This window comes from Ambystoma mexicanum, chromosome 4p, assembly GCF_040938575.1.
Source record: "Ambystoma mexicanum isolate Mex_15411 chromosome 4p, UKY_AmexF1_1, whole genome shotgun sequence".
NCBI lineage: Eukaryota > Metazoa > Chordata > Amphibia > Caudata > Ambystomatidae > Ambystoma > Ambystoma mexicanum.
The window spans coordinates 1131901355-1131923308 of NC_090927.1; the positions used below are offsets into that span (position 1 = coordinate 1131901355).

Consider the following 21954-nt stretch of genomic DNA (forward strand, 5'->3'; position numbering starts at 1 on the left):
TCTTTGTAGAGAATGAGTTAAGTACCTCCACCTCAACCACTTCGCTCATATTGCCTATATGTTGGGAAGCAGAGTGTGAGACATGTGCGGTACCAGTGAAAATACCGATACCAAGGAGAATCCTGGAGTGAAGGTTCCCATTGAGGAAACCATACTTGCTTATGAGACAGTATGATGGCCATTTGAATGAAATCCCGGAAGAAGCAGGACCAATGAATGGCAAAGAAGAATGCTGTCGTCATGCAGATCCGAGCTGACGTGCATGGAAGAGATGCAGAGACTAGAGAATGCAGATATTCTATAATGCATCAAGAAAGTATCGAAGATAAAGGACATCTTGAGATCAAGATGATGCGGCATACGCCAATATATACATACATATAGAATTGAGTAAAGAATGGATGTTTCCAAGACGTACTATAGAAGAACTGGGCTAAAGAAGGAAGGCCTCTTTTCCCGTGTGTTGCAGTTAGAAAACAAGTGAATTACAAAGTGAATCTCAGAAAGGCGAGACTGGGTGAGCCAAGAAGCCAAGGTCTTATCAGGCTGGAGTGAGCAGATATTGGATACAAATCATGTGAAAGAACAGAGCTCCTGTTCAGAAGGCATGAGCAAAAACAAGAAAGACGTCAGAGGTCTATTCGAAAATAGTATTTTAAATACACTAGGGCTCGATTTTTGTGCTCTTCAGTCACGTGGAAGGATGAAGTTGAACGAACATGATGGTCACACCTATGTATGAGGGCAGAGCATGCCTTCACTCCCCTGAATACTCCAGAGCTAAGAATACTCCCAAGGACAAGTTCAAAGACCTAATTGACAGCAGACCACTGAGGTAAAGATGGATGAATATGCTAATGGGTGGGAAGCTATGGTTGTGTGCTGCTAACATAGGTGGAAAAGTACTGATGGTGTTTAGAGTGCCAACCAATGGTAGGGGGCCGTGTGATTAAGGGTCCTATAGTTTGTGTAGCCAATGGGATGTTGTGTATTTAGTGACGTTCATAGTGACCTGTTTAAGGGGAGGGCTTAGTTGCCCCACCTGATGTTAAGAAGCCTGTCACTATTCTTCACTCCTGTAGACGAGTATGGATTGTATACTTAGAGGTTCCTTAAGGACCAATCACTTTCTTCATTAGGTTTTTGTAGTTTGCCATGTAGTATGACGTTAGTAATACGTAGGTTGATGTCACCCATGACGATTTTTTGCTATAAAAGAATGCTTTTTTAAGATGCAATGAGAGATCTTAGGCTGAGACGTCCGTTAATGTCCGTTGTACTCCCTGTTTTAGATAATTGATATTAAAACAGTTATCCTTTTGCCAACTACCTGAGTCGTTTCGATTATTGATGTTTGAGTAACTTCTGCCTACCCATCCATCTCGAGGGTATTGCTACCTCATTCTAAAGGGCTGGAAGACTCCAGTTCATTTTCATTAAATGAATAAAATAAATTAAAAAAAGTGGGGAAGAATATTTGACCTATAATGCATCTATTTTGCTTTTTTTAAAAGTCCTGACAGATAGTTGGTGGCCAAAGCAAATAGCAAATTTCATCAAAATACGCTTGTTTGTGCATTCATGTCTTCCCTCTATATATATTTTATTAACTCAAAGTTGTGTAAATATATTGTTCATTTAAATGCAACTAACTCGGACCTCAAAAAGTCAGTTGTCTCAAATAGCATCTCGTAGAGCCTTGCAGCATATTTCCTGAAATTATTATATTTACATAAACACACAAAAAACATACAAAAAAGAAAGAAAACCACAAGGGCAGACTAGGAAAACTAATCTCTTAACCACATCGTACACTCCTGTTTTGATCTTACTTTCGCATGATGCTCTTTAGTAATATGACACAGTAACTGCAGCTGAGGGTTAGAAGGCTGGTCCAATGTATGGTTATTTAAATTAACTCCCATTAGCACCCATCCTCAGCCTAAGAGAATTCCTGCCTCACACACCAATATGACCATTACCTTAAAGGCCTTAGCAGGACTCAGGAACCTCCAGGAAGGCCGGAATGGGCCTTCTGCTCCCAAGGAAGTTGTATTAGAAATCTCACCCTCTGTTAATAGGCCCATGATTCCTTCCAGCTTTCCCATCTATAGAACTTGCACGTTCGGAGCTCAGAGGAGTGTATAAAGGGGCTTTGAATGCTGTCTTTTCTTGTGCATAGTTTCTACATGCCTTGGCTCACCATGACACTGCCGAAGGCTCAGAAATATGACCGTGGCTAAGCCATACACAGGCCTAGTGCTTTTTAGCACTTTGCACACAAGCCTAATGTTTTGATAACCATGACATATGTAAATGAGGAAACCAGAACATTTGAGGTTTCTTTGATCGTTTTTTAGGGAGATATAGCAAAATTGGCAAATTCAGATTTCTCTCATGCAACCCTGCCAAATGTTGTTGGGGGCTTTACGGAAGTAAGTAGGGCTTTGCCGCTTGTGTGTGTTTGTGCATGATGTCAACGTGCCCCAGCTCACCATGCAATGAGTACATTCCAGACATAGCCCCTGGTGCAGTGAACACCTCTTCTCCAGCTATCTCTCCTTTCAGTGCTGCGCCCCATAGAATACAGTTCAGTCCCATGATTAATAGGGTCCAATTTTACACATAGCTCTTCTACCTTTTCCTTCTCATTGCTTCCTGAGCACCTTATCTATCCATCACCCTCATCCCAACTATCCACCCCACTTTGCTCCTCCCTACCATTACTGAATGGTCTATCATACTCTGACTTTGCCTCTTTGATAGGTAAAAGCACTTTGACACCATGAACTATGACAGTAGGCGCTATACAAATGCAAAATAACAACATTAGAATCATTGTACATGCAATTGTCACATTTTAATTTAGTTAATGAGTTTAGTTAAAGCAAAAAAGTGTATGAAGCTTTGTAAAATATTTTATGAACTTTGACAACAACCCTGCATTTTAACAGAATTTTAAGATTTTGAAGAAGGAAACCTTCCAATGGCCCACTTTGGTTTTCAAAGAAGGGATCAAAATGAAAAAAAAAACAATCCCTGAAGACCATCCTTTCACCCATCCAATCCACTTATTTGTTTTACCTGTCACACGCTAACCTCTTAACACGTGCTACTCTATGCACCACTGGACCAACTGAGATGGCCCAGCACCCCTGCCAGATGCACAGTTCCACTACTTTATTGATTTCTCTGACTCATGTTCAGACACAAATTTTGCAGATGGTTTGGCCAATCTTGTTGCCCAGAAGTTGATAATGGAATAGTGCCTGTTCAGAAGATACCAACATCTGGGATTATGATGCAACACACCCGGACACTAGTAACCTATTAGAACACCTCACCCTGATGACATAGTGCATAGAAATTTGGAAAGTAAATTCACTCGCCACTATGATCTTGATGATAAAGAAGTTCTTTATAAGGGAACCAGTCTTCAATTGAAAAGGCCTTTATTTTCCAATAAAATTTCCTCATACGCTAACATGTACCCAGAGGCCCTTAGTTTAGATGGAGTACATTATTCATCTTCAGTCCATACCTTCACACCCCTCTTTTCATTCTCTGTCCAAGCATCCAAAGGGTTCTGTTTCTTCTTTGATAGCACTTTGAAAATTTGGCTCCCTATCAAACACTTCCCAGGTAGTATGCTCAAGGAGCATCTCACTGTCGTTTTTATAGGTCATCAGGAAGTTGGTCTCTCAATCCTGACTCAGGGGCTAGCAATTCTGGTGTTTAAAGCAGCCACTGTTTCACTTTCGAAGCATCCATTCCAGACCTCTCCAATCTGGCATGTTTGCGCCTCATCTCTCTGCTTCTATAGATGGACAAAATCTCTGACAAAACAGTCACATGTCAAATATGAGTCTTCAAAGATGTCACTGGGTTCCTTACCTCCAAACAAATAGGATTTTGTGTAGCAAGAGGTACTAACTCTGTTTTTATTCCTGTGTTCATTGTTGACACGTAGTGGAAGTGACCATGTCGCAACCCCCATCCTTCTGGATGTGTTAGCCCTGTTTGACAGTGGAAATGGCTGGCATTATAAGGACTACGTATGCCCAGATTCACTCCTTCCCTATTCAGCCTCAGTGATTGCTGACCCTTGTATCTCCAACTCTGATCATGTCACCTGTGGTGCTCCACAGGCTTCTCCATTCCCCCAATGCTTTTTAATATGTGTGTCAAATCCATGACTCAATACATGCATTCATGTGGACTTTAATTTATACTTATGCTGATGGCATTAAATTACTCCTATGCCTACATGGAGATAAAGTGTCGACAGCCTTGACCCTTCAGGAGTGTGTCTGACCACCATCATTGGATGAATGTGCAAATACTGGCTTAGGCTGTATTCTGACAAAATAGAGGGTCAACCCCATTGCATATGGTGCAAATTATAACTCTTTCTGCCACACATCATTAGGCCACAGCTCTCACCCAACTGCCTGGGTAAAGCACTTTGAGTTCAAATTTGATAGGGCCCTTTTGTTGATTCCCAAATTAACTCTCGTCTAGTTACTTTTAATTGAAAATTGTCTGGCTGGCAGAACTTCTGCAACTGTGTGCTTGGGCTGTCCTTCCATCCTGCTTAGACACCTCAACGTGGTCTAGAGGAATGGACGTGGGGAAAACACCAGAAGAAAGAAGAGAGGAGCAGGTGAAAGAAGAACTTAGGAGAGGAAGTGGAGAAAAGAAGGGAGGAAGACGAGGAAAAGAAAGTGGAGAAGCATCTATAAGGAATGGAAAGAAAGGCAGACTAGCATGTTGCAGAGCATTGATGAGAAGAGGAGACAACCAGAGGGAAGTGTAAAGGGAATAGGTAAGCAGTACAGCAGAGGAAAGGAGAGAAAAGGTGAAAGGAATAGGAAAAAGAGGGTTGACCCAAAATTGGACTTTTCAGAGGCTCTTGCATTGGTGTAAGCGGCTGAACCAAAACAGTCACTGACAACTCACGAAGGGCTTTACCATAACAACTCCCTTGACCAAGGCCATCATATACCCAGTGGTGGTGGTGCCAGAGGTATCTAGGAGGAGAGAAGCACACAAACGATATCCTGAAAAGAAAGACTTTGCAGATAAAAATAAGTGTAGGGCACTTAAAACCACATAGACTGTGAGTGACTCTTTGATGACAACCATGATGGGAAAGAGGTATAGACTGAGGTCCAAGGCCCGAAAGAAAGTTTTGATTTACTTCTTTGGTGCCACTTGAACACAGCCATCCCTTATCACTTTGTTTTCTGTTGTTATAATAAAGACCACTAGGAACCTCTGACTTTAAGCCATCTTTTGATGCCTAAATCTGGGACAATGCGTAATATTTGAAAAAGATTTGCGAGCAAAGTATAAAAACCCTATGTACATTTTCAAAAAAGTCTATATTCTACCTCCAGGGGCTGAGTTGTAATAAATTGAGAATCCGGCTATGCGATTTTCAATTAACCTAGTTTAATTGTCTCATAGCGCAGGTGCTCTCTAGGCCTCAACCTACTTGTTTTCAGCTCCAATGTGCCCTTATGGCCAAAACACATTGGTAGCCACAATCGTGGTGCTATTGTTCCAATGAATACTAAGGTATCACTTGCCAATCTCCACCTTACATGAAATCAACATCCTCAACTGAGTTGTGACTCTCTATTGGAAGCACTCAACAACACCCTTTCAACCTCCATCAACCGACACGCGCCTCTGAAACTACGCACCTGCAAACCGAAACCATCAGCAACCTGGTACATGCAAGAACTCAACTTCAGCAAAAAAGTAATCAGGAAACAAGAGAAAACCTGGCACCTCTCCAGGACCACATCCAACCTGGTGGTCCTCAAGGAACTCCGAGCAACCCCCCGACAACTAATCAACCCAGCCAAGGCCTCATACTGTCACAACACCATAGCAGAAACCGACAACACAAGCACAACCCTCTTCAAAGCAGTCATGCACTGCGTCAACCCGCTACTGTCCCGCCATAACATACTCCATCGAAAAATTCACTGCCATCACCACCTTCTTCATCGACAAAATCAGCAAGATTCACCAGCACATAGACACCAGCTTTCCATCCACAGGCCCACCTCAGGTCCCTTCTTGCAGAATCTCCACACCCTGTACAACATTGAAGTCACTCTCAAAAAAGAACCTGGTATAAACACTGACCACACTCACAGCCACATCGTATACAGATGACATCCTCCCAGCATCCATCCTCAAGACTCTCCCTGTAGAAGCTCTCCTTCCTTACCTGGAGATCATCAACAGCTCCCTAACGCAAGGCACCTTCTCATCGACCCTAAAACAGGACAGATCCTCGCTCTACTAAAGAAACACACTCTGGATCCTGACAACCTAGGTAACTATCGCCCCATCACCCATCTTCCCTTCCTAGGTAGATTTTTAAGAAAGCGCTAGCCATACAACTGCAGCAACAGAGCAAAATCAATAATCTCCTCCAAATCTACCAATCCGGGTTCAAACCCGGATGCAGCACGGAGACAGCAACCATAGAGGTGGTCGACGATGCCCTCAACATCCTTGGCAACGGCTACTCCTGCCTCCTTATTCTACTCAACCTATCGGCCGCTTTCGACACAGTAGACCACCAGGCGCTTACGGACACCCTACAATGGCACATGGAGATCAGCAACCTTGTCCTACACTTGTTCAAGTCCTACCCCGCCAACTTCCAGCAGTTTGTTCAGATGGACTCCTCTAGATCATCAATTTTACACATAACCTGTGGCGTCCCGCAGGGCTCAATCCTCTCCCCGGTGATCTTCAATCTATACATGGAGCCTCCTGGCCACACCCAACATCCACATACACCTATACGCTGATGGCACACAGCTATACCTCAAGATTGACTTCATTAAGGAGAGGCATAGGCTCAAAACATGCCTCTCATTGATTCAGGCCTGTACGTCCAGTGCATACTTGAAGCTCAAGCCCTCCAAGACCGAATACCTACTCCTCACCAACAACACCAAACACCCAGACATGCAGACCTGGCTATCAACCATGAACTCTGAGGGCTTCACACCCAAGCTCACCTCCTGCGCCGAGTCCCTCGAGTTCCACATTGACAAACACCTCTACTTCAAAACACACATAGGTAAGACAACTCAGACAGTGAGAGATGGACTGAGAACCAAACGAGGTCCTGGAAATAATTTTCAAAGTGGCCCCATATTACACATTTACAATAAGCCCACCCCTTTTCTTATGGGAACATTTGAAAATACCACACAAAAGGGGCCCAAAGTGCAGATGCCTACCAGAAAATCTTCAGAGTTCCCCATAGGTCAGTCCACCCCTGCAGACAGCTTGGTATCAGCTCTCCATCCCACAGAAAGTGAAGCCTGACTTCCCTCTTGACAGCTTTAAATCCACTGTTCAAGCACTGGTCCTATCCCATCTGGGTGTGGGCAATGCACTCCTCGAAGGCCTAATGTCGTCCTCCCTTGTGCCCTGAGAAGTGTCCCTCATACGGTTGCATGCCTCATCAAGGTTCTATGCAGATACGACCCCATCACCCCGGCTCTCATCGACCTTCATTGGCTCCCACTGCATGCACAAATCACTTTCAGGTCTTGATGCATCATTTATAAGGCAGTCGCCCTCAAGTCACCCAGTTACTTTGTGGAGAAACTCAGCATCACCGGCGGACAGCGCACCACCAGAAGCCAGGACACGTGCAGACTTGAAATCTGCTGCTGCAAAAAGGAAAGGACCAGAAAAGTGCCTACGCCCCAAGACTATGGAACCTCTTCCCCGTCAGTATCACACTCACCCCCACGCTCCCACCAATTCAGAAAAGGACTCAAGACCCACTTCAAGGAATCTCTCCCCCTCAACACCTCGGCCATCGCGTCACCCTTTGCGCCACCTGACTCGCTAGATGCCGCCTACCTCTCACCTCCCCGCCACCCGGTACAGATGTACCTCTCCTCTGTGCCCCTTTGTATCCTACCCCCACTGCATAGCTGTACTGTTGTATATCTCTGTAAAGTGCTCCGTTATGCATCTTTGTTGTTGTATACATCTGTAAAGCGGTCTGTTGCTTCTCAAAGCTAGGTACGCACTCAATAAACACAATACTAACAATAATAATAGCATTATTGGGTAGCATACCTGTGACTCACAGGGAACAGTCTAGTTGTTGGGAAATTACACATGAAGGCAGTGTTAAACAGCTGGATGAAAACCTAACAGGTCCAAGAGTGCATCAGCTCTATCATTGATAATTGTTTTCCATGTAGAGTGATTTCTCACTATTGACAAGGATCCCCAAAGCCCCTATACATTATGATCTAAAGCACAAACCACATAAACACAGGTGGAAGCACACACATATATTACAAGATCTCAGGGTTGTGTGTTTGACATTGGTCTTGGCTTCTGTCCATTGGGGAAGCAAGAACCTAAGCCTCAATATGTCAGGGTGGTAAGTGAAAAGATAAGAGTGTAACCTCTTTCTCCAAGATAAGCAACAATTGTTTCCCTCTGCTCCCGGCTAACATAGACCGGGCCATCTGGCACAAAGCTTTACACAATGAACTTCTCCCATCTACAAGTTCATTGGTGGACCCAACCCTGGATCGTTCAGTCTCCTGCTAAGGAGCTTTGGTGACGTGGCTATGAGGAGCATGAAGAACCCCAAGGGGACTACTGTTGAGACCTATCCTGAGTATGCAGACTCACTGAAAAGCAGACCTCCATTGGGGTTCCCTACTCTAGGCATCTGTAATATCTTAAGATCAGAGGGAGCGTTGACTTTGGGGTTGGAATCTTGGGTCAAGCTTGGCTTTGGTCCTTCTGCCTCTCTTAGAAGATCCAGCAAGGTATTGGATGTACTCATTGATTATCACCAACAAGAATCTCACGAAGTGCACATTTGCAGTGAATGGGGCCAAAACTATGGTTGTCATCTTCACAAAAGAATTGGCAATTTTCTTAGCCTGTATTGGCACCATAACATATTGGTTTCATCAGTCTATGGGGCTTCTGGTCTCTTTTTGTTGAGGTTGTTCCTGGACCCGGTTTCAAGATGAGTAGCACCCAACTACCCTTAACAGCTCACTATTGCCAGGACTCAGATCTCCAGACAGACAATGTATCCACCTCCAAAGATATTCCGGAAGGCCTATATTATTACAATTATATTGGTGTGCAGAGGAGAACATTGGTATCCCCCAATTTGCCTGTAGACACAGGGGCAACTGTAACTTCCTGTCATACAGCTCCCAGGGAAAAAAGGAACATGACATAGAACAGGCTGGCCATCAATGGTCCAAAAAAGAGCAGGGAGCCAAACTCTTACCCTTCTTTATTTCAGAAGAACTAGTGCAGGTAAACTAGAGTTTCGACCCATACAGTACCTTCATTACTTTTTGTGACTACCATCACTAGCCGTCTCTGTTCTGTTGTTCTTCTCCAGCACCCCTGATCTTTCCCATTCATTCTTTTCTACCACCTCCTGATCTCTCTACCATCACCGTACCATACTAGCCCATCTTTTTCTACTTAATTTCCTCCACTGTCTCCTCCTAATCACCCTCCTCCTTCTCCTCGTTCTTCACCACCACCTCCTCGCCACTCCAATTCGCCACTTTTATCTTGCTCAACCTCCAACTTCTGGCCACTGCTCCCTCTGCTGCATCTCGTAAGTGCTTATACTTACAGAGGCTTGTACACTTGGCCCCTAATTGAACAACCATTTTCAGCAGTATTTCTCTCTATGCCGAGCATGGAAATAGTTTCCCTTAGTTTCACTTGTTTGCCTCAGCTGATTCTGCTTCATATCCACAGTTGCTTGCGAAGCCATGGACCGTTCCCCCATTATGGCTTTCTCTCATTTGATAGTGCTTCCTTTGCTGTCATTACTACCTGCCAGCCCTCTGCCTTTTGGTGTTCCAGTGTTGAGGTTGTTCTGTGTTTGTGTGTTGCTGTTGGCTGTGAGCAATGTGTTCTAGGCTACCAGTGATGTGTTTGCTTTCTGCTTGCCTCTTGAAATTTTTGTTAGAAAAATTGGTGTTGAATACAGGGTTTTGTAAGTCCACAGGACTCTGCATTAGTTCTATAAGTGGGGCCTCCAAAGGAAATTTCCTGTCAAAACCTCTTTCATTAGTTTGAGTTTCACATATTACAGTTACCACCAGAGACAGTAGTCACTGTAGTACATAATTCCTATTACTCTGTACACTGTCGACAGTATTATTATTAACCCTTTGGGAAATATGCAAATATCTCAGATCTGAGCAATAGCTGCCTGGCGTAATGAATTCAACTGCTATATTTTTCACAAGGGAGTAACCATCGTGGCTAGGGCATGAGGATTTGTTTTCTTGATGTTCATTAGGAACTTCTTCAGTGTGAAGGTTGGTGGCCTTTTTTTCTAAGGGGATTGCCTACCTGCTGTGGTCAGCCTCCTCTGACTGACTACCAAATGCCACATTAAACCTCTGTTGAACTTTTGGATCATGTAATTCTACCCCAAGTGCCTCCAATTCTGGGACCCCCCCTCCCTCTTGTCTGATACTGTTGTATCATGGTAGGGTTTTGCAAACAACGGTTCTTTAGATGTTTTGTACTACTACTCCCAGTGGCATATTCAGGCATTCTGCAGCCCTACGCCCAACAAAGTACATGCACCCCACTCCACAACTTTATTCCACCCATGCCAGACTCTGCACCTTCACCATATACAAACCCCTCAATAGACTTTGTCCACTTTGGCCAAACTATGCTCACCCCCCCCCCCATTTTGTCCCCACTTTGGCTCCAAAACAACAGAAGGGTGTTTTTATGGCTGCATGGATTAGAAAGTTATTTCTTACACTCTATAAATTCAAGCCTGTTATCAATGTTACGTTAGTTGAAAGGGTGTTTTCCGATCTCTGCTGCCCAAGATTTGGAGAAGGCAGTGTGTTCTATAGTTGAGTGCACTGGAGGTATTTGTTGAGGTCAATTGTCTACTTTTTGAAAAGAGGGTCACAGGAATGGCCCGTATGACCCCTATGCAAATGTCGACCTGCAGAATGAAGAATGAATGGTGTAACTCGATCTTTGGCCAGTCACAAACTGCACCAATGTATCACAGATATGACAAGAGATATTCTCTCAGACAGCCATGTAATCCATAACAAGTTGAAATCGATGATGTCGTCAGGGACACCACAACATAGCCACGTTAGCCATGAAGCAAATATGCATCCATGCATGAAGCTACACAATCATGCACTAGTTTATTGCTTGTAGACATGAAACACATGATTATAACTCCTAGGAAGAGGACGGTTACAATGACATAATGCTAAGAACCTTTCCTTTCTTAAGCCAAACTGAAACCGCAAGATGCAGAATATATAAGGACGAAGCTTGCATATGCTTTATTGCAACTAACCATAAGATTCCCTGAAGACACCTATAGGGTGACTGAAGTGAATCAGGTTGGAAGAATAGGTCCCAGATACATGGAAGGGAGACATGATCCCTTCAGAAAGAGGCGCAGAGCTGGTGTTAATAGCCAAGGACAGGGGTGTGTGGAAAATTCCTGGTTCCCGAGGCAGCAAGCCACCTGAAAGAATTCAGAATAACATCCTCTTAATTGCAGACAGAAGGGCTTCATTTTGCAGTCCTCTCACACATGACCCAGCAGAACAAGACAATGCTCGTTTACTCATCGTGGGGAAGAGAAGCTGTTCCCAGTGAGTTGGAGTGGAATGATACAAGTTCTGCCCACCAAAACTGCAATCTGCCGGCACTCATACTTAGGTGATCAGACAGTGGTAACAATATGGAAAACACAGCCCTCCATGTTCGTTCCCATCACCTTGAAAAGGTACACTCAGCTCTGTGACCAGGCAGGGTCCCAGGCCTGGGAGGACCCACTCTAGCCAATCCAGAAGCTCCATTTGTGAGGTGATAAAAATGTTGCATGGGCCAATGGCCTTCCTGCGTACCCGGCAACAGTAGTATCATTTACGGGTAGTCTCAGGCAGAGCCACCTTACATGGGAAGCCAATGAACATACTAATGTATAGTTTTTGTAGTCATAGTTAGCCCAAACTAACCTATGAGGACTCCCCATAGGTTTCTGGGGTGGACCTGATTTTTGTGACATCATACGTGCATACAAACATGTGATGCAGGCTCAGAAGCTGATAATGCTGGAGAATTGTTTTCCTGTGTGATCCCTGTCTGTTTTGGATAATAAAGGCAGTGGCCTTCATTACAAGCTTGCCGGTCCAGAAACAACGGTGCCGGTAAGCTTACTGGCACCGTTGTTTCCGGAGCAGCAAACTACGAGTCTGCAGGCGGGTACTGTACCACCCGCCAGGGTCAAACCTGGCAAGCAGAACGGCACCCGCCCACAGACTTTCATGGAAGCACTGGCACCATTATTAACTGTGCCGGTGCTTACATGGTCCCCACTCCCATAGAGTCCTATTGGAATCTATGGAAATGGGGATGAACATTTAACTGGTGCCTGACTTACCGGACTGTAATGCCCCGGAGTTTCCAGCAAGTCGGTTTTACTGGCACAGTTTCCGCCAGACTCGTAATGAGGGCCAGCATATTTTGCCCCATGGCTGAGTACTCCGTTCTTGCAGTGGTGAATCTTTGATGGGCACAAGTTTCTCTGCTAAAATATATGGACGAATAACATTTTGGTTAGGTTAGAAAACATTCTTATAGAGGAAGCTTGCCAACTGGACATAAGTGAGGGAAGGTTTGAACAAGGAATTTTAGTTTCAGTGCTAATATCTGTTTTTTTGTGAGTTGCCTGCCATCACCCCACGATAAGCACCTAAATTGGTCTGCAATATGAATGTTTTAGGCAACATAACTCCATTTCTATATAGGGGCTTGTCAAATTATGAAGTTATATGAAACATATGCAAGTGGTACAGGCGCATCTTATAAAAAATGTGAATGAGAAGAGCTCAACCTCCTTCATATTGTTACAGCGCCAGTGTTAGCAGGGGGCAAAATGGAAATAAGGCAATTTATGACCTGCTGCAGCCCATGTATCCATTGGGCTGGAAGGCCATTAAAAGATGGCAAAATCACAATTGAAATGTATATACTCTGTCTGGGCATAAAGACCTTAGTAGAGTAAGGACAGTTGGAGAATGTTCTTGGAACCTTTGGCTGTGCATTCTCACGGTGTAGTAATGAATAAAGGTGCCCTTGAACATTCATGGGTCGAAAGCAAGAGCATTCCTCATAGCTGCGCAGTGAGGCAACTTTTATTACAAACTCGCAGAAGTTCCTGTTCTCCTAACAGGTTCTGTAGACGGACATGATAACACTGATCCTGTACGTCGCTGTTCCGATTCGCTTATCGCTTCATGTGCTTTGCATTGTGAAGTAAACTGCACTGAGAATGGGCGCGCTGGCTGACATACCCCAGAGCAGACGTTGGGGGGGAGGTGTGAGTTGGTGTGCTGCTGCATACTGGGACCTTCTGTGCTCTTTCCCCACCTGTCACCTCACCATGGCGTGGTGCAGTTTTTTGCGATGCTTTGCGGTTCAAATATATTGGAAACCCTGCATCATATGGGCCTGGACCTCGAGTTATGTTCCTCGACCACATTGATGTTTTGCCGATTTCATGGCAACGGGCCCATGTGTGAAGGTGGTGAAAGGGGTGGGTTGTTCAAATGTCATGTAGCTAGTAGTGCCTGGAGGGTTCTAACAGGTAATTATGCAGAATTGGGTGCAGTTTGGTGAAACGGTGTGGAATTGTATAAGGAGCAACGCTTCACCAAGACCCAAACCCACAAACAAATGTTGACTTATGCTAAAATCCAGGGAAAGGGGTGGGTTGTCCAAATGTCATTTAGCCAGCAACGTCTGGAGGGTCCAAACAGGCAACTATGTAAATTATGATGCAGCTTGGTGACACAGTGTGGAATTGTGTAAGGAATAACGCCTCACCACACATCCATCCGCAAGCAAACACATTTTAACTTAAATATATATAGATGAAGTGGTACAAACTGTTTACATCATTGCTGTTTGTGCCATTGCCCAAAATACCCAACATTCTAGTAGTAAAACCGAGTATTGTGTTGGGCACTAATGCACAACGTTACATTTGTGGATATGGTTTAGGTTACGAGTCTTACCAGCTTGAGTTTATGGTCATTTAAAATGTTTGTCCACTCCTTAGAGATGGTTGGACTGCATTAATAGGCACATTTTGTGATTTGTGGGTTTTAGCTATGGATGTCCTGCTGCGTTTGATGGACTGTTTCACAGTAAAAGTCCATCCTGATATTTCAAATGTAATTCATGTAAAGGTTACTTATACAAGTAACTGCTATGCATTGTGATGCATATTTTGCATTTTGTTTTCCTGGTATTACAGAGCATGCAGCCTAATGCCTACAAAACATATGATAATCACAACAGCGATGGCTGAACAGATATCTTGACGGGACACCACATAGCTTTCTTCTTTTCAGCTGTAAAACAGCATGTACCTTTGGCACAGAGTTTTTGTTCCCTCTCATCCTTCTACATCTTTGGGTATCCTTTTACAGGTTTCTTGATGCTCTGGTGCATTTAGATTTACTCTTCCCAATTTTATCGTCTGTATGATCTCTTTATGCTTGTAGCTCTTGGGCGGGCCACCGACCTGCGAAATGTGGGCCTGGGGAGGGAAAGTAGTGCTTGCTTGTGAACATCATTGTGGTGCCCAGTGGTGGGAACTCTCTGCTTGGCATATGCATATGCATGCGTTTAATATTGTACAATAAAGCATTATTTTACCCTTTGCTTTTCTGGAGGATAAACCCTAATTTTTGCAATGGTTTAAAAACTAGTATGTCATGTATATTTGAACATAAAAGTGATTGCTTAACACAGTGTACGTGTGCGCTGAAAAGAAATAACTCCAATGATAATGGGCAGTTGCAACATTAAAACCAACTAGATTCTGGGTGATTTATATATTAAATAACATTTTGGGAACATACAAATGACCAAACGGCTTTATGTCTGTCATATATGTCTGCGAGAGTTGTAGGACTGAATTACTAAATGTCAAATGCACGCAGGGTTTGGTACGTATTTCCTTTTTTTTTAACATTGTTTTTAAACACAAATCACCCTAACAATGCTTTTGTAAATATCAAGCATATATACAAGTTTGGCCATTAACAACTTGAGCTATCAGAGTGGAACAATGGCTTGAAATCCCTCCCACGTTGTTGTGTATCAACCAGACCAAGAAAGACACAATAAAAAAGACAACATTGAAAATAGTGGTATAAAATGCTGCTTCTGTGGCAATCCGCCTCCGTAGGCCAGGGCCTAGTTTGCCTCATTGTAGATATGTCTCTTGACAACTCCAATGACTCCTTGCCATTGACTATGCTAGCAAGGGACCTACTGGCTTTCGTATTGTGTTTTATGCTTTGTGGTTGGTAAAGGACGGGGAGGCGAGAGGATGCTCTGTTTACCTCATTGTTGACCTGCACCATGGAGTAGGTGGTGGTACCTGGCCCGTTGTTTCCCCTTTGTCATCACTACTCATTAGTAACTGGAATCTAGATGACTCTGATGTCACCTTGTGTTTCTGTTGCTTTCACAAAGTGCTTTCTTTACATTCTTTTCAAGGCTTGATTGTTTTATTTTCAAAACGTCTTAAGGTTAACAACCTTCCACTCGAATTATACATGGGTGAGTTGATGGGCCAAATTCTGGTGATATACACAGTGCCACACCTAATTGTCAATATACTGATCTCTCTCCTTTTCCAACATATCCATTATCCACACTGGCATCCACTGATGCCTCATTCTCTGGAAGACATAGGGCCTCATTACGACCCTGCCGGTCCGGAAACAACGGTGGCGGTAAAACCGCCGCCACCGTTGTTTCTGACCGGCTGATTCAGAGTCCTGCAGGTGGGAGGTGTCACTCCCGCCAGGTCAGACCTGGCGGGAGTGACACCTCCCACCTGCAAGCGGACATGGAAACACTGCCTCTGTCATAGACGGAACCAGTGTTTCCATAGTCCTCATCCCCATGGAGTCCTATGGGACTCCAGGGGAATGGGGATTTACAAAATTCCACCTCCGGAATTACTGGGTCACTGGGGTTGTAATGCCCCGGTGATTCTGGAAATCACGGAGGCGGAATGGTATTATGGATCCAGCGGCAGCCTGCCGGTTTTTCCGGCACGGCTACCACTGGACTCGTAATGAGGCCCATTGTCTCTCCTTTGGATGTACCTCTCCTCTCTAGCAATCTGCTTGCTCTATTGTTCAATGGTCAGCTGAATTAAGAGGTGAACAACTGTAATGTCCTACAATGCCCTCAAGCAAATAGTACATAGGGTTGGCCTAACTGTCATGATCCTCCCATTACCTCAATTCAGACCAGAGAGTTGATGTCATGGTCATATCTGTCAGTAGCTGTGCTGATTGGTGGCATCTTTTTCAGCATATCCACCACAAGTGTCGTAGCCGTATGCTATCTTATTATCTCTGGCCCCCACATGATGTTCATCTGTAGAAAGTGCATGTGGGATGATATATGTGACTTTAAGGCCCATGACCCACTACATGGTCATGCATAGGTATGAATAGAGTTGAGGCTGTGAACACAGCATCCTTCTCCTTGTACAGTGTTTCAGCTGCAGTTGCAGGGGACCCAGGCTCGACTTCAGCTGTGGATTGGGTGGGCTCATGCTTAAAGGCACCATGTTCCTCCCACTCAGTCAGTGTGACTTTCTACAGCACATCCCTTGTGGTCTCTGTGGTGTGTGATCTTCAGCCTTGTTCCAGATTACCAGCCACTGTCACAAGCCATTTGTCAAGGTGTCTCAAATGCCTCCCAGGTATAGGTATAACCCTCTTCTGTCAAAAAAGCAGCACAGACAGAATCCCAAGAACCTAGGCCCACCTACCTTAAACCAGGTTTCACCTCTCACTGGGAACCGTGATTCTCTCAAGCCATGGTCGTGACATAGAGGTGTAAGTTGAATAGTGCCTCCTGTCCACAGGTACCCTAACGTCATCTCCCCAGCGATTTCTGGTGGGTTTCCTCTTACAGTATCATCAACTCTGGGGAAAATAATAAAACAAGGAAAACCCCTTCAGAAATCAAATCAAATGTTTTAAAAAGTGGAGTTCATCTCCATATTCTATGCTAAATGTGTTTCCCAAAAAACAGAACTTCCATTTTGGTCCTTGTATCCACTTATAAAGGATTACCATCTTGTGCCGCCTGGAATTACAGTAAACTAAAAATACTCACTAGATAGAAAAACACCACGAAGTCTGAGCCAACAATCAAAACCTGTGTCTTTGGCATTTAAACACAATCTCACTGCGTGTGTAAACCCCCGTCACCCGGTATATTGTTCTCAAAAGAAAACATGAACAGGGCACAGCAGAAACTGTGCAACTTTGTTGGTGTTTGCTGAACGTGCCTCCATGCCCAACCACAAGGGTTCAGACTGTACTTTACGGATCATTCTTATTAAGGGTAAAACATGTTTGCAGTTTTCTGAATCACAGAGAGCTATATGTCTTGGGTTATAAAGTATTATGTATAAACTTCCACTTTCTTGTAGACAGGCATGTTCTTGCAACAAAGACTTGACATTTGAGCTAATTGGCATACCCACAATGCATTTTCCATTTGGTTCTGAAATGGAGGTGAACTTCCTGTAATAGCTATTTTGTGGTGCTGTGCCGTGCATGACTTGGCTGAAATGGCTCATTCTGCTTTCACATTTAGGGTGGAAGGTTTGTTTCCAAGTCTTTTAAACACACCACAGCTTTGCTGTTTGCTCAACATGCCCCAATTGTCCAACCACAAGGCTTCAGGCTATACTGTACGGTTGATGCCTAATTAAGGTGAAACATGTTTGCAGTTGTCTGAATCTTTTAGGTCTGTCTGTCTTGGGTTGATAAATGCTATGCATAAAATAGCACTGCCCTATAGACAAAGACATTTTCCCGAGCAAACACTTGACATTTGAAAAATGTGTATACCAACAATGCATTGCATGTTTGGCTTCGAACTGGAGGTAGACATCCTGTAATGGCTACTGGTTGGAGCTGTGCTGTGTGTGATTTGGCTGGAATGGCTAATTCAGCTTTTTGATTTTAGGTGAAGGGTTTTATTTTCCAAGTCTTTTAAACCCACTGAAACATTGTTGTGTGTGCTATACATATATACATGTATGTTAGGTTTTAGCACGTCTAACAGGTGGGAGCGGAGGAATGTTGTACCCCCCATTATAAGAAAAAAAAGGTGGTTGACCACGGTCAATGAAAAAGGGTTGACCAATTTTACAAAGACCAATTTAGGTTGTTGTAAATATGTAGAATCATTAGCTAATCTTATATTTCTTAAGTTTTTTGACACAGATGTACATTCTAGGGCTGATTCTAAATTTCAGCACACCATTCCTAAAGCCGTGTTTGAGTATGACATGAAAAGTTGCATATTCACTGAACTTAGTCTTATTATGGGAAGGCGGGACTTTGTCTAGGAGTAAGTACCAATTACTCAATGTGATGACTTTGATACTTCTAGTCCTTAGTCCCTCTTCAACCCTACGCTCGGACAGATCCCATTCCATTTGGGTTATTGCCCAATGGCCAGAGACAAATCCAACTTTCAATCGGCCTTTTCATGGGATTACGCATAGGCCTTTTTTTTTCTCTGTGCATTGTATGTATATTACTTTAATTTTAACATTGGCTGATTTATTTATTTAGTTGCCTTCACCCAGCAGAGCCGCACTCTCCGTATTGTTATTTGTGGTCAAGTGGAACACATTGGGACATGAACAGGGGCTTGAAGCAGGATGCCGCCAGCCCAGTCGAGCTCAAGTCAGCTATATGTTTTAACTTGCTGAGACAGGCTGTTGCAGTGGGCACGGATAGCAATGTGCATGCAGGCATTGCTGATGGTGGTGGGTCCATGCTAACTGAGCGTGAAAACTCTAAACAAGCCATCCTGTGGTGAGACATTGAGAACCTCATCTTGCTCAGCCAGAAAAGCCTTAGATACCTGGCACAGCTAGATTCCTTCTACATCATGAGCAAGCTGAACATTGTGCCAAAGGATGATGGCTACAATTGGACGAAGGATTCCCTGGTTGCCACTGGAGATGGCGGACCTCATAGATGTGGCCAGGGTAATCATCTGCAACAACTGTGAAGATTACGGCTGAAGGTCAACTGACCATAGAGCTCCTGAGGCCATCAGCAAGACAGAGCCATGTATCCTCCGGTTTATCATGATTTGTGTACTAAATTGTAAGTCATCTCTTTCAAACAGCATCATTATAATTCTCTAAACCCATACATTCGTGTTTTTTTCCTGTATAAATGGAACTGTGAAATTTGTTTTCGCTAGAATGTATGTTTCAGAATGGTTCAAATTCCAGGTTCAACCAAAGTGTCCTGGGTAACTAACTTGATCTAACAGTGCTTTGCCTTCCAAAACTGATTCTTCATAGTGGTGATTTAGTTCACTGTGTATGTCATTATGCTATTCAAAATAGTTCAATTCATGGCTTACAAATACGGGCCCCTTTTGGAGTGTTAATGTGCCAATTTTGTGTGCAGCCTGGGCATATTTGTTGCCCCAGATCGACCCCATCTCTATTTGAATAGATGAAAAAAGAGCTGAGGTTTGCAGACCCATTGAGGGTATATGGCGGCAAAGACGTTGTGCAAGTGATCCGTTAGTACCGGTTTACTCTACAAGAGGTGTTTTGGTCCAGTGGTTTGCAGCTGGGAGATTCCGCTGAGTTTTAGAGGAAATGGGACTAAGTTATACCAGTAGATGCGTCACTAGGATGATTATGCTTTTCAAAAAAGACCTTCAAAGTGATGCATTGGCTTTGCACCTATAGTGCCATCTAGTGGTCCCTCTGCAACCTTTTCATGGCGTCAGTAGCAGCAGCTTCCCCCTTTAAAAGTAAAAGTTTGTTTGATCCACCAGCAAAAGGAGACCAGCCTGCGACAGAAAAACAATGGGCCTCATTATAAGTCTGCCGGTCTGTTAGTAACGGTGCAGGTAAACTACTGCACCGTTGCTACCGGATCGGAAGACTACTAGTTGTGCTTGCGGGTGCCTTTCTGCCCGCTAGGTCTGACCTGACCTGAGCACAACTCGCTGGATGCACCAGCAGCATTCATGAATGGTGTCGGTGCATCCGACCTCCTCATTCCCTTTGAGCCACATGGGTCTCAAATGGGAATAGGGAGTAATGAATAACCGCACCCGGCAATGGGGATGGACCGGGTCCGCCGGGGTTGAAATGCCCCCATACACCCCCATTGCCGGGCGCCGGTAATTTCGTGACTTTAGCGGCACGGCTGCAGCCAACGCGTAATGAGGCCCACGGACTACAGCATTATAAACACTGTGTTCAACATGAAATTGTTTCAACAAGGGTGATACTTTTAACCCAAATGTTTTGAGTGATATAATGAACACAGCAAGCGTATGCTTTCCTCCCCTTTGACCATGATTTTATATGGACTCCTTTGGCAACAAAATCCCTTTAATGTTTTGCATGAACCTAAAAATCAGGATATTTGCACAAAATCTCTAACCTGCATCACCAAACTTGCCCCCAGCCCCAAGATGCTTTCAGGTGAACAATGCATTCTATAAATAAAAATAGCATAACAAACAACATGGATACCTGGCCAGCTAATAGTCTATATGTGTCCTCCATCTCATTGAGACAAGATGGCAGTTCCATAAACCTATGGATTGGTTGGTTCAAAGGATTTGTACAACTCTTTGAGTAGATTCTCTTTCTACTGGCCCTACTCGGACATCAGGCCATTGGAAATTGTTATAACAGTAATATTATTACTACTGTTCAACAGGAAAATTAACACACACTTTTACTACTTTTTCCTTTACTAGAATTTTGCCAAACATCTGGCTTGGGAGCTGCCCTCGACAACTAGAACATGTAAGTGTGAAACTTAAGCATGAATTGGGAGTAACAGCGGTGATGAATTTCCAGACGGACTGGGACATCATTCAGAACTCCTCCGGATGCAACTGCTATCCTGAGCCCATGACCCCAGAGACTATGATGAAATTGTACAGAGATGCTGGCGTGGCCTATGTGTGGATCCCTACCCCAGACATGAGCACTGAAGGTAATCTTTGAAGCCATTTGAAGCCATTTGTAGTAAATAGGTAGAATTTCACATTTTGAGGGACAGTATCTCTAATAGCACACTGTTAAGAATATTGATCAATTTATATAAACAGCTGCATATGATTTTCACAGAATGTACTAATTTCTTGCTTTCTTTTTGTGAGGAGCTATTTTCTAAATGCTCTTTTTGCTGCAATTGCAAAATCTGAACACTTTACGTGCAATGCCTTGTTTTGCGGTGGATGCTTGTGTGCATGTCTCTCCCTGCCTCACCCTTTTGCTTTTGTGTTCATCTGGGGAAACCCACCCTCATAGTGCCCCACCAACTACCACTTCCCCCATCCTCCCACTAATCCCCTAATGCCCTTTCTAAGGTCCAACCAACTCCCAATTTCCTACTACGCTACATTGCATTTCCTTTATTCTCACTCCAACCAACCCCAACCCCTAATGCCCCATCTGCTCTTCACCCCATTTCCTTCGCTAACCCTCAATCTTCAAACTGCCTACCCTCCTGCTCCAACCATAGTTACCTGTCCCAGGAATACTCACCTTCAGATTGACCACCAGTGTTTGATTGAATTGACCCCCACTTAGAACCTATCAACGATTACCTCCATGCATGATTGTTGTTTGCAAAGCTCCCCTCATACTGGTGGTTTTCTCAATAGATGCAGTGTATACTTGAGTCCACATTGGTCATATGTGCTCTCCTATCGACGTGTGCGAAATGTTTCTTACTTGCCCGTCAAGCAAGGTATTCTTCTCTAATCTCTAATATAGCTCATTGG

General features: G+C 44.0%; 1 protein-coding gene across 2 annotated transcripts in view; it reads left to right on the forward strand.

The window, feature by feature from the left end:
• Window positions 1-21954, forward strand: part of EPM2A (EPM2A glucan phosphatase, laforin) — a gene marked incomplete at its 5' end in the record, with an annotated part of 1251062 nt that overhangs the window by 668016 nt on the left and 561092 nt on the right. For both annotated transcript variants that reach the window (XM_069606724.1, XM_069606722.1), the window contains 1 exon segment: window positions 20920-21161. In XM_069606724.1, coding sequence (XP_069462825.1) covers window positions 20920-21161 — 242 coding nt within the window.